This window comes from Fringilla coelebs (assembly GCF_963513975.1).
Source record: "Fringilla coelebs genome assembly, chromosome: 12".
NCBI lineage: Eukaryota > Metazoa > Chordata > Aves > Passeriformes > Fringillidae > Fringilla > Fringilla coelebs.
This window is the reverse complement of record NC_140038.1, coordinates 14,969,992-14,985,027: the sequence shown is the minus strand read 5'-3', so window position 1 is coordinate 14,985,027 and position 15,036 is coordinate 14,969,992. Positions and strand designations below refer to the sequence as shown.

General features: G+C 55.0%; 1 protein-coding gene across 4 annotated transcripts in view; it reads right to left on the bottom strand.

The window, feature by feature from the left end:
- Window positions 1–14,791, bottom strand: part of NTRK3 (neurotrophic receptor tyrosine kinase 3) — a gene marked incomplete at both ends in the record, with an annotated part of 200,202 nt that extends 185,411 nt beyond the window's left edge. For 3 of the 4 annotated variants that reach the window (XM_084213964.1, XM_084213966.1, XM_084213967.1), the window contains one exon: window positions 14,529–14,776. In XM_084213964.1, the coding sequence (XP_084070090.1) occupies window positions 14,529–14,776 (248 nt within the window). Of the gene's footprint in view, window positions 1–14,528 lie in introns of all 4 variants that reach the window. The other variant, XM_084213965.1, reaches the window with a different exon arrangement.
- Between the last annotated feature and the right edge of the window lie 245 nt (window positions 14,792–15,036).

The following is a 15,036-nucleotide window of genomic DNA, read 5'->3' as shown; positions in this document are numbered from 1 at the left end:
TTGCAGCTCTGCTCCCACAGCTCCCCCTCTCCCCAAACACAGCCCATCACTGTGAGTTTAGGGCCCTAAGCCAGTTCTCAGTCCATTTGGCAGTGTCGTATCCAAGGCAAACTGAACTAATTTTGAGAGTAAGATTTGGTGAGACACTATATCAAATGCTTTGCTAAATCCAAATATATTAGGATTTCCACGTTCTGCTCAGCCACTAATTTTGTGATTCCATCAAAAAGAAAAAGCAATCAGGTTTGTCTGGCAAGATTTATTCTTTCTAAATCCCTGCTGTTATTGCTCATGCTTTCCTTATCCTCTAGTGCTTCACTTTCCTAATACTGCAGGACTGGAAGCGTTTGCTGGAAATTTATTTTTGCTATTTATATGGATTTTGAAAAATCTGCCTCTGCTCTCCTCCGCTGCCCCCTGCCTTTCCCACTGCTGTTTAGCATCCCTGTGCTCCCACCAAACACATCATCTCCTCCATCCTCCTCCCAAAGGCAGAGCACAGCAGCATCATAAGCCCAGTGTTAATACACAGCTCAGAAACAAGATACTGGAGAAAAACTAATAAAAAAAATGTTTGGCAGCAGGAGAAAGGTCTAAAGGAAACATCCAGCTGGGTCAAGCCCAGGTCCATCACAGAGCATCACCAACAGTTAATATTAATGCCTGAATCAGCCATCCTGAGCATCTCCACATTTTTCTTGCAAATTTTCTGGCAGCCACACTGAGGGTGATCAGGGAGAGTTGGGCCACAAGTGACACAGGGAGGTGCCTTTCCAGGGGACACACACAGTCCATGCTGGGTCAGGGCCAGCACTTCTGTAAACCAAACCCTGAACCCCTCAGGCAGTTGAGGAGCTTCTCCAGGCCTGGGAAGGGTCAGGAAAGGCTTCTCCCCCTGCTGTAGGCTGGTACCCCAGGCTCCCACTCATACCTTGAGGACTGGGGTACTCAGAAAGCCACATCACAAGGCACTCAGATCTTGCAGAGTTTTCCTCCCCAGTGAGCCAAGCAGAACCCTTCAGGTCCTCTGGTCACACAGCAGCTTTTCATACAGCACCATCCCAAAACACCCCATGGGTGACCCCATCCCAGCTCTGACTGTGCATGCACTGCTCTGTGCTCCTCTGACCTCTGTGGGAGCAGGGCAGAGCTGCCCCTGCACTCCAGGGTACCACTCACTCCTGCTCCTTGGGAGCTGTGCTAGAGTGTCTCCAGTTTCTGCTCACCAGGGTTTAGAACGACTCAGTGATCTGTACACCAAATAAACCTGCCTGGGTGCCAGCTGCCTGCACACCCTTGGGACACCCCAGCAAAGCAGCAGCACTTCCAGCCTCTATCAGGGACAAGCATGAGCTCCAGACACAGCCTTTCCCACAGACACTGATGCCTCCCCTGGCACATCCTAGCACACCCAGGTCATGGCACTGAGCTGATGTTTGGCTTCCCACACCTCCAGCAGGTCAGGTCTCTGTCAGACCCTTTCCCCCAGCTCCTATGTGCTTTTCCAAGGAAAAAAAAACAGCATGGTCTTCCCAGCAGCTCAAGACTCAGAAGCAGGGCAGCAGCATCCAGCAGAAGCCCAGGTGACAATTCTCCCTGCCCTCAGCTCCTTCAGTGCCCACTGAAGGGAGCTTACACAGGGGCACAGTGAAGCTAAGTTATGGCATGACCCCAAGCACTCAAGGGATAAAAGGAGATTTTTCTCTTTGCTCCAGCTATTTTTACATCTCAGAAATGCCTCCTATCCCAGGAGCCCTGCTGAGGGCTGGGATACCAGCACCCTCCAGCTTACAGCCAGCTGGCTGCAGCCCAGCTGAAGATGACAGCCCAGCCCTGCTTGCAGAGCAAGGATGACCTTCCCCACAGGCAGCCAGGCAAAATGTCCTCCACCAGCTCCCACTGTGAGTGAGTCCTGAAGGAGCTGGTGGGAGGGATGAACCCATCCTGGGACAGCTGCCCTCCATCACCCCATCCCTCCCCCAGCCTCACCAGGGCCCACGATTTACAGCACAGGCAGAGCAAGGGGGTCAGCAGTGGAAAACCCATGGGGACAGAGGATTTACAGGGAAGGGCTGGATTCAGGGGAGGCAGAGCAAAGCAGAGGGTGATTTACAGGGTCAGCAGCAATTTACACAGCAGGTAGCACAGGGGAGGCAGGGATTTACAGGGGCAGGGGAGAAGTGGATTTTATGGGTTTTATTAGGAAATGAGAGTCTCCTTCCCCCGACCGCTGTGACCTGGGGAGGGACATGGGAGCTGATGGATCTCCAAGGAGCCTCCCCCTTCTTCTGGAGGTCACAGACAGGCCATCATGGGGAGCCATCCCTATCCCAGCATGGCTGCATGCTGCAGCTGGTTTCTGCTCTGGGTCATTCCAGCCTGTCCTTGTCCCACCACTGCCCCAGGGCAGCGTTCCAAGGGCAGCCTTGGTGGTCAGGGCCTCCAGGGAGGCTACAAACAAACCCTCAGACATCTCCTCCTGGAGCTGGGGGCCCTTCCTTCCTCCTGGCAAGCCCCACAGTCCCTCCCCGGTTTCTCCCCCTGCCAAGGCTCAGGGCTGCCAGGCTGGGGACAGGCAGGCAGGGTCATGGTCTGCTGTCCCTCCAGCCATGGTGGGGGCAAGTGAGCCAGCCCCAGGGCCACCAGCACAGACACACACAAGTCACATCACCCACTCTCCAGTCCCATTTTCCAGCAGGAGCCAGGGGTTGGGGTCAGCCCACACATGACCCCGAGCACATCGCTTTGGGCAAGCAGGTTCTTTCCCTGTCCCACAGCATCTCACCCCCACTCCTGAATTGCAGCAGGGCTGGTGAGGGAGACACTCTTCAGCACGCAGCACAGAATGTGAGGGGTGGCAGTGTGTTTGTCTCCAGCCATCACAAATGTCCCAGCCCTGGCTGTCCTGAGTTGGCAGGTGCCAGGCTGGGCAGAGAGACACGAGGGCTGCACCTGGCCTGCTCACGCTGCACACAAAGCAAAAAAAGGACAGAAATGTATAGGAAAATCTTTCCCAGCACAGCAACTCCACCACGTTGTGACATCACCCCTTTGGAGCACACCACTGTTGGGCTCTGCCAGCCCAGGAGGTGACAGCTCATCTTTGTGTCCAGGAGTGAGCCAGGACACACAGCCTGCTGCCCCCAGCTCTTCCCTGCCACCGCTTCCTGCCGCTGGTACGGGGCACAGGCTGCCCCTCCAAAAGTGACATTTGCAGCATGGGGACCAAGTCTTCAGCTGTGCCAGCTGGAGGGTGCCCCCAGCTGACATGCCAACCCATACTTTGCATGTTCCTATGTTTGCTCCCCAAAAAGCAGCTTGCAAAACAAGAAGTGGCGAGGGTGATCCTCAAAGAGCAAAAAAAGGGGGGAATTCACTCAGACATTTCATCTCAGTCTCATTCTCCAGAAACTCCCCTATTTTGTAACAGATACAGGAGGCCACATGCTAAACCAGTGCAATCCCAGCAGGATTGCAAACCCCAACCTCTTGCAGCACTGGGCTGCTCAGCCACTGGCAGAGAGAAGGATGGAGGGGAACAGCTCCAAGCACTGACCACAGGCACCCATGAAAGCATCAGCACTGCCCAGCCCTGGCATGGCAGAAAAGAGATGAAAATCAAGTTGTGAGCAGCCTGCACAAAGCAAGAGAAGTTCCTCTCTCTCAGGCTGGGGAGGTGCAGCTTTGCAGCCCAGGCAGGCCACACCAGGCAATGTCCCAGTGTGTAAGAGCCCAGATAATGTCCCAACATTTGCAGGTGAGGACTCATCGCAGCCCAGCTGATCCCACAGATCCTCAGCTGAGATACATGGGCCAAATCCCAAACAAGCTGTCCCCTTATCCCTGTAAAACTTCCAGAGAGGCACAATAGCAACACCCAACTCACATCCTCACCAGAACCACAGACAGCAGCAACACCATTGCCCCCCTCCCGCTCCCCCAAAGTTTGACTAAAGCTCAGGAGTATCTTTGCTTTTATAAATCTCTGCCTTTTAATGATGGCTTCAAGGCTCAGAGAAAAAAAGGCCCATTAAACTCACTGAATAAGTTAATGGGGCAGAGAGAATCCATTTCAAAGCCACCCCAGGCTATTTTCCTCTGGAGCTAAAGCCTGAATAAGCAAAAAGGAAAAATTAAAACTGTACAGTGCTTTGCCAATAAATAACCCCCAGTGTAATCTGCTACCAGGCAGGCCTCCATTTGCAGAGATAATAGGATGCAGATCAGCTGCAAACCACCTCCCCTTGCAGGGACCACCACCTTTTGATTGCAATTAGCTGTGCTGAGGCAGGAGCCTCCATCTCCTGCCTGTCCCCTTCCACGTGCCTGGGCAGGAGGGAATGACACATCCTGCAGGAAATGCCAAAATCCAGCAGTAGGCTCTGCAATTCCCCAACATCAATGCTCCAGGCACACACCCCTGCTCCTCTGCCCCATTTTTCCCAAGCCCTCCCGCACCTTCATCCTTGTCTTCTCCCCCTCCTTCACCAGCAGCACTGTGGGTCCGTCCCTCACCCATCAACCAGAGCCCACACACAGCTGCTCCTCCCCAAACACTTAAAAAAACAAGTGCATGTCCCAGAGAGCAGAAAAAAAAATTAAAATCCCTGCTTGTAAACGTTGATCCCACTAGACGCAGTTTGTTTACTATTTAATATTTAAAGATGCTAATTAAGTCTCCAAATAAATAAATCTGTGCTCCCCGTGCCTTTTGAAAGGCAGGGATCCTTCCCTTGGGGCCAGAACGTGCTGGGTGCTGGGCACTCTGCCTGGGGCAAAGCCTGAGGGTCCCACCACCATCCCTCTGGGAAGGAAGGGCTTACTGGCAGCACCAGGCTGGGAGCATCAGACACATCAAATGCTGCAGGGGAGCACAGGCAGGACAGGGCACAGAGAGGAGGATTCCCAGGCAGGGGTGCTCAAAGCAGATCCTCTTAGCCCTGGGATGGGATCTCAGCTACAAGCAAGGAGCCAGGGGCTTGTGCTCCCAAGGGCCAGAGGATGAACCCACAAAGTGCTGGGGGTCACAGACACCAACACACATCCCCAGAGCCCACCAGCAGCCAGGGCTGCTCCAGGGACCAGCTACAGACCCTCACATCCCTCCCAGCTGCCCAGAGCCAGGACAGGCAACCCTCCCAGCTCCTTACCTGAGAGCATCCCTGCTCCAGCTCCTCTTCTCCAAACCAACACGCAGCATCATGCAAGGAGCAGCGACCGCTGCCTCCCTCACACACAGCCCCCCACATCTCTCAACATCCACAGCTCAGCTCTTCCACCTGATACCTCTTCAGCCTCTTTAGGCTCTGCCTCTCCCAAATCCGCTCCAGCTGTATCCTGCACCTTGCTATTAACCCCGACACTGCCAGCCCTGCAGAACTGCTTGTTGCCCTTCCCTGCCCTGCCATCATCCCTGCACCAGGTGCCCTGCCTGCACTCCTCAGGCTCAGGCTTTGCTTTGATGCTCCCAGGACACCCTTCAGCACCTGCCCCAACCTGAAATGAGGGGCACAACACCTCCCAAGGGAGCTGCTCTGATGCTGATTCACTCTGTGCTACTCTGCCCTCTCCCCTGCAGAGCCTGGGACAGCACACATGTGTCCAGAGCCCATGTGAGGCTCAAAGAGCAAATAGTCCCCAGCAAGGTTCAGCTTCTCTGAACAGGCACAAAGAGAGCCCCAGCAGGAAGGGATGCTCTCAGCAGGTTGGGAAGCTGGGAGCACACAGCATCCTTGACCCTGTGTCCCACTGAACTTTGCTTGCTCCACAGGCTGCTCAGCAGCAGCCACTAAATGGCTCAGGGGCCTTCACCTTACTTTTCCTAGGAAAATTTTGGGAGAGCACAGGCAAGGCATGAGACAGACGAAGCCAGGATCCACCACACTGTCCCAGGAACACCCATCCATATCCTGGAGGAAAGAGTTTGGGGAACAAGAGAGATTTTCCCAGCCATAGAGCTCCCTACTGGCAATCCCAGCTGCACTGGGAGGGACGCAAGGGATGCCCAAGCTGGCCTTGCCTGCCTGGGTTAGGAACAGGCAGGAGGAGGGCAGGCAGCCCAAGGGAGCATTTGCACAGCTGGATCACAGACTGGAGAGCCAGGACTCCTTGTTCCCAGCCCAGGTCACTGCACAGCATTTCCATGGAGAGCATGGGATGGGGGATGAAGCCAGGGCTGCTCCAGGAGCAGGAGGGAAGCCAGCAGCTGCAGGCACCCGAGATCTCCCCCATGTGGCTTCATGCCCTGGCAGGGTCAGGAGTTAGAGCCTGGCATTTCTGCAGCTCAGCTGAGCATTCATATTCCTAATTTATCCTGGCAAAACCCTGAGCATGCAGGGTCCTCAGCAGCACTCAGATTCCCAGCATCTGTTTGAGCATTTCCACAGTAACATTTCCTACTGGGAATCTCCTGGTGAGAACTAGTTAAGGGACAGCCTCGCACAGCCCAGAAGGATGGGGACTTCACCATGCTCACATCTGCTCCTACCCACTTCTCAGTCCCCCAGGGACAGTGCAGAGCTGCCAGCAAAGGCACCAGTGCCTTGTCCCCTTCCCAGCATGGAGCTGTAGAAGATCTGCAGGCAAAAGGCTGCATGGGGGGCAGCACTCAGGCTCAGCCTCTCCCTGCATCCTTCCCTGGGATGCCAGGACCATTTAGCTGTCACTTCAGCAAGCGCTGGAGTCAGGAGTAAGCACCCCTGAGTTGTGCACGTGCTGTCAAACTCCCTTAGGAATCCTTCCTGACCTCTCTGCTCCACTGCTGGGAATTGTGTTTTTAATTAAAAAGGCAGTTTTTATTTAGGCAGACTGAAGCTGGGGGTGATGTCACCTGCAGGTACAAGAAGGGCACAGTCACTACCAGGCTCCATTGTCCACCATACCAAAACACTGAGTGACAGCTGGAGGAAAGCTGGCTGTACACGTGCCTCTGGCTTCTCCTTCAGCTCCTCAACTGCTACAGCACATGAAAACAAGACAAAAATACAGCACAGGTTTTCCTGGGGCCACTCTTCCAGGCAAGCCAGCTCTCACACAGAGGGGAAGCGAAGCCCAGGCCCTGAGCAGTACCATGGCCTTAACCCATGATCCATCACCCACTCTCCAACACACATCCACCCAAATGTTGCCTCTGCCATGATGCTGGGGGTCCATTTGCTGTTGCATTGCAGGACCACAGGGTGTCACAGCCTTTCCACCACGCTGGCAGCCCTTGGCAATAGCCAGCAGGGAAATAACCAGCCCCTCTGTGGCAGAGCTGCCAGAGAAAATGAGATAATCCCCAGGAGCTGCACATGGAGGATGTTACGGGGTCAAGGCCAGATTCCTGCCCTCACTCACCCTTGCTCTATCTCACACCAGACTCTTCTCAGCCTTCCTCCCTTGGAGAAGGACATGTGATCTCTTCAGCTCTCTGACCTCCATCCAGTCCGTGCAGCAGAGGTTTAATCAAAGGAGCAAAGAACATTTTACATACTCTGGAGGCCCTCAGAGGCAGCACTCAGCCTGCACCCTCTTGTCTCTGCCTCCAGGATTTCTCCATGGACCTCTCTCATGTCTGCTAAACACAACAGGACCAATAGAACAGCCTTGTTTATCCCTCCCTAACCCTGGCCACTGCTGGGCTAAAGGATCTCCATCCTCACCCTGCTCCTTGCAGGCCAGCCCCACCACTGCTCCATTCCTCAGCTTCCCCACAGGTACAAAGGACAGACCCATCAGAGGCTTCCTTGCAGGATCACAGCCAGAAGTTGGTCACAGAGGGCAGGCTGTGACCCTGAGCAGGCACTGCTTGCCCAGCAACACTTTCTCACTGCACCTGCTTTGGCTGGGCCAATACCATCCAAAAAGCTGCAAATCACCTCAATTCACCGACAGGCTGGGGCCGTATCCTGCAGCACTGGTGGAAGAGCTGTGGGGAGGTGGGGATGCACTGACCACATTCTCCTGCAGCAGCACAGAGAAGAAAGCCACGACCCAGCGACCCACTCAGCTCCTAGGGGACCATCCGACCGCAGTGGGTGCCCGCACAGGAATGGGAACACCGAGTGAGGTGACTCAAGAGGGGTCCAGCAGCACGGGCGCCCAGAGCAAAGGCTTTCCAGCGTGACAGCGAGCCCCGGCAGCCCCCGGCTGCGGTGCGGCTCGGAGCCGGCCGTGCCCGCGCATCCCGCATCCCGGAGCCGGGCTGTCTGCCGCTGCCGCTTGCCCTCTAGCGGCACAGCCGCCTTCAGACGGGAGTAGCGGAGCGGATGAGCCGGGATGCGCCGCGCCGAGGAGCCGGGGCTGAGCCGCGCTCCGGCCGCAGGCTCGGGCGGGCGCTGGGACACCCGCGGGGCCGCTCGTTTGCCAGCGCTCCCGCACCAACAGCCTCGGCGCGGAGCGTCTCCTCTTTGAGGGAGGAAGGGGACGGCCGTGGGGCTGGTGCTGCCTGCGTGGATCTCAGGAACCTGGAGAACTACGTGAGGTGAGCGAGCTGCTGGTCCTCATCTCCTCATGTGGGCACAGAGTGCTGCGATGTCCAACCACCGCACAAAGTGCAGCCTCTGAGCAAGGAACTCGCCCACAGCACCTCCTCGACAACAGATTTGCCGTGCAGAGGGGAGACCAAGAGGATTTGGGGAGGGCAGAGCCCACAGGCTGCTGTCAGACACACCTGCTTAGAAAGCACCTACAGCACCTGTCGAAACCCCATCTGCAGGAAACACTAAACTACTGCTATTCCACAGTGCCTGGTAGTAACACTCCGAGTTACAAGTACTAGTAACACTCACTTTGGAAGCCTGGCAGGCTTAGGGCTTGGTTTATTTCCCACTTGTCAGCAGCCCCCTAAATGGGATCCAGCAAACCCAGCCATAAACTCCAGAACAACCCCAACCAGGGGCTCTTCACCAAGCAGGACAAGGCAGTGTGCCAGGCTGGCACTGGGAAGCATCACCGAGCTCAGTCTACCTGCAGGGTTCCCCAAAGGTGATCCCATGGGACATCTCAGGGACTCTTTGGGAGGCTCACTGACAGGGGCCAGCATGGGTGGGTACATGGGTGGTCACAGGGCTGTGGGAGACCTCAAGCAGCCTCATGCCAAAGCACATGAAGATGCTTTGCTTCACAGGGGTGAACCAATAATGTAAAGCAGACCCAGAGAGCTTTCCCTGACTGAGCTCTACAAAAGCCCTTAGACAGAGGCAACAGCCCTCTGAGCCTCCACGGACAACGAGGCAGCGCCTTCCTCACCCTCTTCTTCCTCCCATTAAACATCGGTCCTAGACCTGAAACACTTCTGTCTCACGTCTCCAATTGTAAGGAGACAAGCCATCAGTCAGAACCAATTTAGACATCCCCAAAACCTGTAGGACATGAGGACTTGGGGGACATGTCACATGCACCCTGAAATCATCTGGGCCACCACCTCCTCCTGTCAGGCCAGCAGCTCAGGGCCCGTGTTTGGCTCAGAAAAAGTCCGGGAAGTGCTGGCAGGCACCAAAACTGTCTCCTTCCTGAAGAAATACCTGACATCACCTGTGCCCGGAAAGTGCCTCTCTCCAGGATTGGTCCGCAGACAGATCGACTGTAAGAGCAGGGCAAGGAGCCAACAGCCAGACCACAGGAAAGGGGGAGGACACAGATCAGTGCTCCTGGCTTAACTCACCTCTAGAGCCTCAAGACCATACATCTCAGCCCAACTCTTTGTCTCAAATATCTCTGCACCCTTTTCTGTCCTCAAAGCTTGGTGCTGTGCCCGCCTCCCCCATCCTGACATCCTTCAGGATAGATGCTCTGCATGAACGAGAGCCCTGCAAATCCAAGATGGATTTATACAGGGACGTTTTTGATCATCTCTGGAGCAGCCAAAGCCTCTGGGACCAGGATGGGAGGCTTTGGGAATGCAGAGCCCTTCATCTCTGGAGAGAAGTAGTACAGGAGGCACACTGGGCACAACGTGGCTGATTCACAGAGAGGAGAAAAGTTTGTGCCTGTTGTCTGAAGCAGAGCAGTTATTAATCTGAGCATCACAGGAGCCTTTCTCATGGCTGTTTGGGTCACCAAAGCAAGTTCTGCTCCCTCCAGCCCTTCCAAGAAGAGGCCTGCCCTATCTTTCTTGCCTCCTTCCCAGGCACAGGCACAGAGGAGCTTTCCCATGCCTCAGCTCTCCGTGCAGCAGCAGGGAAGGGGTGCTGCTGCTCCGAGCACCCCCTCTCTCTCCCCCTCTCCACATGCTGCCAGCTCCCGCGCAGTGAGTGGGGGCTGCGCTCCGCTCCCCCCGCAGCTCCCGGCGCTGACGTGGCTCTGCCACCCCCGGCCAGCCCCACGGCACGGAGCGGATGCTGCCACGGGCTGTGGGACAGCCCAATAGGAGAGAAGGAAAACGCTCTGCTTGTCTATGGACGTGAGCAAGATGCTTCCTCTTGGCCCTGCCACTGAGACCCAAAAATCCTGCTCCCACTGTGCTCCACAGAGGAGCAACCCAACCTCCTCTGGGGTTGCTCTGAATTCATCTCACCTTGTTGAAAGCAGCTACGAGCTGCACAGATACACCCTGACTATCCACCCATCGAGCGTATTTTACCAGAAGAGCCCCATTCTCCCCTGGCAAGGCTGGGTAAAGAGCGAGGCTTTATATACCAGGGACATCTCCCTACCTCCAGGGAGCCCAGGGGTGACACACACAGGCCACCACCGCCTGCCTAGCAGCATCTCCGCAGTGCCATAGCAACAGCTGAGGAGTAGGGAGGCCCAGATGGCAAACTCCTCCGTCTGTCCTTCCCCACGCACGCTGCCGGCGCACGCAGGCGCTGCCCACGCTGCCAGCGGGGTGAGCCCCCGGCCCGGCCGGCCCTGGCACCCCGACACCCAGCCAGCCCCCGTGTGCCAGGTCTGGGGACCCGCCAGCCAGCCCCCCGTGTGCCAGGGCTGGGGACCCGCCAGCCAGCCCCCCGTGGGCCGGGGCTGGGGACCCGCCGTGACAAACACTCACGCGGGGCCCCAAGGGGTTCTGTGCCACAGCAGCTCCAGGATCAAAGTTCTGCCCGTGCGTCTGGGCTTGCCATGAGTAAAACCTCGTGTCACAGGGGTGAGCATCTCTGTAAGTCACAGAGACACAGCAAAGGGCACCCAGCTGCACAGGAAAAGCGATGGCATGGACATGCCCCAACCCCGTGGTGACCTCTCCTGAAAGTGGGAGGGGGAAGTACAAAGCGTGACTCCAAACTCAGCCAGGTCCAAGCTGGCTCTCTGGCTAGACAGGGCTGCTGGCAGCTCTCACAGGGATCTGTGTGCCTCTCCAGGCATGCAACCCAAAATCAGGTAAGCTTCTGGGCATGCTGGGAAAGGGCAGAGGGACATCAGCCAACCCAACCTCCTCCTCAAGGCAGGAGCCTCCTGCCTTTCCCTGCCTCACCACTGACCTGGCACCACCTGGATTTGCAAGGTTGTGTGTTACTGTCCCCTTGAGCCCTGACAGAGCAGCAGCCACCCAGCCCTGACTTTTACCAAAAGGAGGATGTGTGGGAAGCCAGAAGCACCAGCAACTGAAGCAGAAGCCATTCCTTTGAAGGGTAAAACAGGATTGTGGGGTACCACACAGAGGTACCCACAGGCTGGCCTGCCCCACCATCCTCCTTGGACAGCACTACAGCCTGGTTGTCCCCTGTTCCTCTTCTGTTATCCTCACCTCATAGGGTCACATCAGCCCCTGAGAGTGATATAACCCAAAGCTCCTGATGGCTCACCCCAGTGCTGGGTTGGGGTGGGCTGGCCTGGAAGGCTCTTGCCCTCCCTCAAGGGGGTAACATGGACAAGCCCTCCAAGATGGCTATATTGTTTTTTTAACCAGCTCTCTGAATGGGCTCTGGCAATCTCTCATCAGCAACACTCAAGCCCTGATTTGGAAGCTGAGCTCTCTTTTGGATGTGAATAAGGCTCTGCCTGGTCACAGGGTTGTTTCACCACCCCACACTCCATTTGCTTTTTCACCAGCAACAAGATGGAGCAGCGACCACCCCCTTCCCCAGGGCCTGTGGGGAGGTTCCAGCTGGGGCAGTGCACCCCTCAGCCACTGGGACAGGACTGAGCCTCCCCTGCTCATCCCCAGCCCTGTGGGAGAAGGTGCTTTTGCCCACTGGCTGCCCACAAGCTGCCTAACGAGGCCAGGTCCCCCGTGAGCGTGGCAAGCAGGGGGAAAACACTGCTCCTTGCCCAGCTGAATCAGACTCACATGCCAGGAGTGATTCAGCCATGACCAGGCTGGGCTTCTAGGCACCCTCACCCCAACACCCATGATGATGTCAGGGCTGGCAAGGAGAGGCCTGACATCAGCCTGAAAGGGTGCAGGACCTGCTGCCTTCCACACAAGAGCATGAATGTGGTTCAACTCTGGCTCCCAGCAGTGACCCCTTTGCTGGGAAGCATCCCTGCCACATAAATCAACCCTCTGCTCCCATAAGTGTCCCCTATAAACCACCACTGCCTTACCAGTAAACACAGACCCTTGTGGAAACTTTTCATTCGTGCACAGTCTCAGCCCCTGAGAGCATTTTGGGGTTCACCCCAGCCCTGTGCCTCAGCCCTCCCAAGCCCAAAAAGGGAGACACGGGTCCAGGAGCGATGCAGGGGGTGGAGGAATGTGCTTTGCTCACTGTGAAGCAGAGAGGCATATGAATTCCAGCAAAAACTGGCACCTTCTTCTCCTTCCCCAACTTAAGAGAAGCTCCTTTCCAAAAAAAAATACCCAATATCTGCTTCTAGAGTTGGCCATTTGGGTTTCTTTTTCCCCCACTCCTTTTTACAGACTGCTTATCAGCATTTTTCATTTTCAAAGCAGCAAAGACATTTTCTGGGCACAAAGCACTCGTGTAATACTACCTCTCACAGCAGTTCAGATGTCTGTGCATCTGACAACGCACAGTCGCTCACGCTGGTGCCTTCCAAACCCTTCCCTGTCTTTCCTGCTGCTCCCCAGCCCCCAAAGGGTTAAAACCAAACCACAACAAACAGCGAGCACAGGGAAAAAACACGAGTTTCTCCGACTTCCCCAGCATCACCCTCATCCCTCCAGCATCACAGGGAAAACACTCCAGCACCACGACGCAGGATAAATATGGGGCAATTGGAAGGGGGGTGTTACATTAGCTCCCCCCATGTACTTCCCCCATTCCTGCTGTTTTTATGGAGGTTTGCTGGGAAGGGGAAAGCAGGCTGTGGGTTCAGGGTCAGTGACCTGCTGAAAACCTGCTTGGGCACGGCAGGAACCCGTAAGCAAGCGGGGAAAGCAGCTCCCGTCATCTTTACCCAGCAAAGGTGATGAGCAGAGCTGCGAGAGAGGCACTGCAATTACTCCATGGCTCTGCTGCAATTGCACGGTGACCAAATAAAACAGCCTCAGGAAGGGACCCAAAGCCCTCTCCCTCCATGCAACCATGCCATCGAGGTGAAAAAAATTAAATAAATAACCCTCCATTACTCATTTCAAACCTTGCTGCATTTCACTGCCAGAATAAAGGATTCCACCTCTTCTCTGCTCAACTCCCACTGGCAACTTGCTCTGGGGGCTACATTTCCCTAAATGCTCACATTTCAATTAGCATTAGAATAATGAAATGGCTCAGAGTTCATCTCACCCAAAAATGTACTGGAAAATAAAGAGCAGAGATTGGAAGCAATGAGGATTTTTTTTTTTTTCACACACACCAAGAGCACGATGGATTCAGAAGAGGGGAAATATATTCCTTTCTCGACTCCACACTGATGAGATTAACATGGGCTTTGCTAACTGCCTCTCCAAACAAGGATAATGCAACTTCAAGTTGATTTTCCAGATAAACAAGCATGCAAACAAACGCAAAGTGCTCAACTAAAAATATCTCGCTGCTCCGATGCTTCTCCCCACCGCCGCCACCACCCCGAACCTAAAACACACAAATCTTATCGCAGCACCACGACCAGTTACAAAATTGCAACGATGTGAATTAAATAAGCTACTTAAGGAACATCTCACTGTCCTATTTTTTTTTTTTCTCCACTTAAAAATGCGAAACCGCAGACCCCCAGATACACTCAGCCAGAGCAGGGAAAGGAGCATTTTCTGATGTGGGGATGTAAAAAATAATGACATTTTAACTGGATGCAAAGTCTCAAGACAGAAAAAACAGTTCAGAACTTGCTTTTCTTGCCCAATTTGGGTGAATATGTGGCGGTGTGTGGCTGTGGCGTCCCCGTTCCCCTTGCAGAAGCAAACAGTTAAAGGAAGCAGCAGCTTTAGCATCTTTGCCCGCTGCTCTCTCTCCTGCTAAGGAATCAGATCTCATTTACTTTATTCCTCCTAAGCCATGGCCAAACTGTTGCTGGGCTTTTTATGTTTTTTTTTTTTTTTTTAGGGAGGATGGTGTAAGGAAAAAGCCAGGTCTGCATCCTCTGCCCGGGGAGTCGGGCTGAGCTCAGCCAGTGCAGCGATGCCGGGGGCACCTGAGCCCCGCACGGGCAGCCCAGCCCGCACCCTGCCGCGGGAGGGGGAGCCCTGGGGGACCCCCACTTACATGGAAGTGATGTTCCTTGAGATGTCCGTGATATTGATGCTCGTGTTGCCATTGCTGCTGCCTGAATCCTGCCCTTCCAAGAGAGGGAAGAGGTTCCCATCATCCGGCTTCTTGCAATTGATGTCTGTCTTGCTGCAAAGACAATTAGCAGGGCAAGCCAGCACCGAAAGCAGATAGTCTCCCCAAATGCTCCAGAGCAAAAAAACCCTCCAGAAAGTGCACTTGGTAGGGCAAAGAGAGACATCCATCTCCGATTGCTGCTTCTAAAAAAGAGGAGGAGGAGGAAAGGGGGGATGGAGGGAGGGGAAGGGGGGGAAAGGGGGAAGGAAACAAAGACAGAGGGAGGAAAAAGAAAAAAAAAAAAAAAAAACAACAACAACAAAACCTCAAGCGATCAGCTGCAAAAATCCTCCAGCAGATGAAATCATGCTGGCAGCTGGCTGGGAGAGGCTGTAATTCCCGCTAGGGCAGCGGCCGCGGCCGCGGGCGGGGATGGATGCATGCCGGC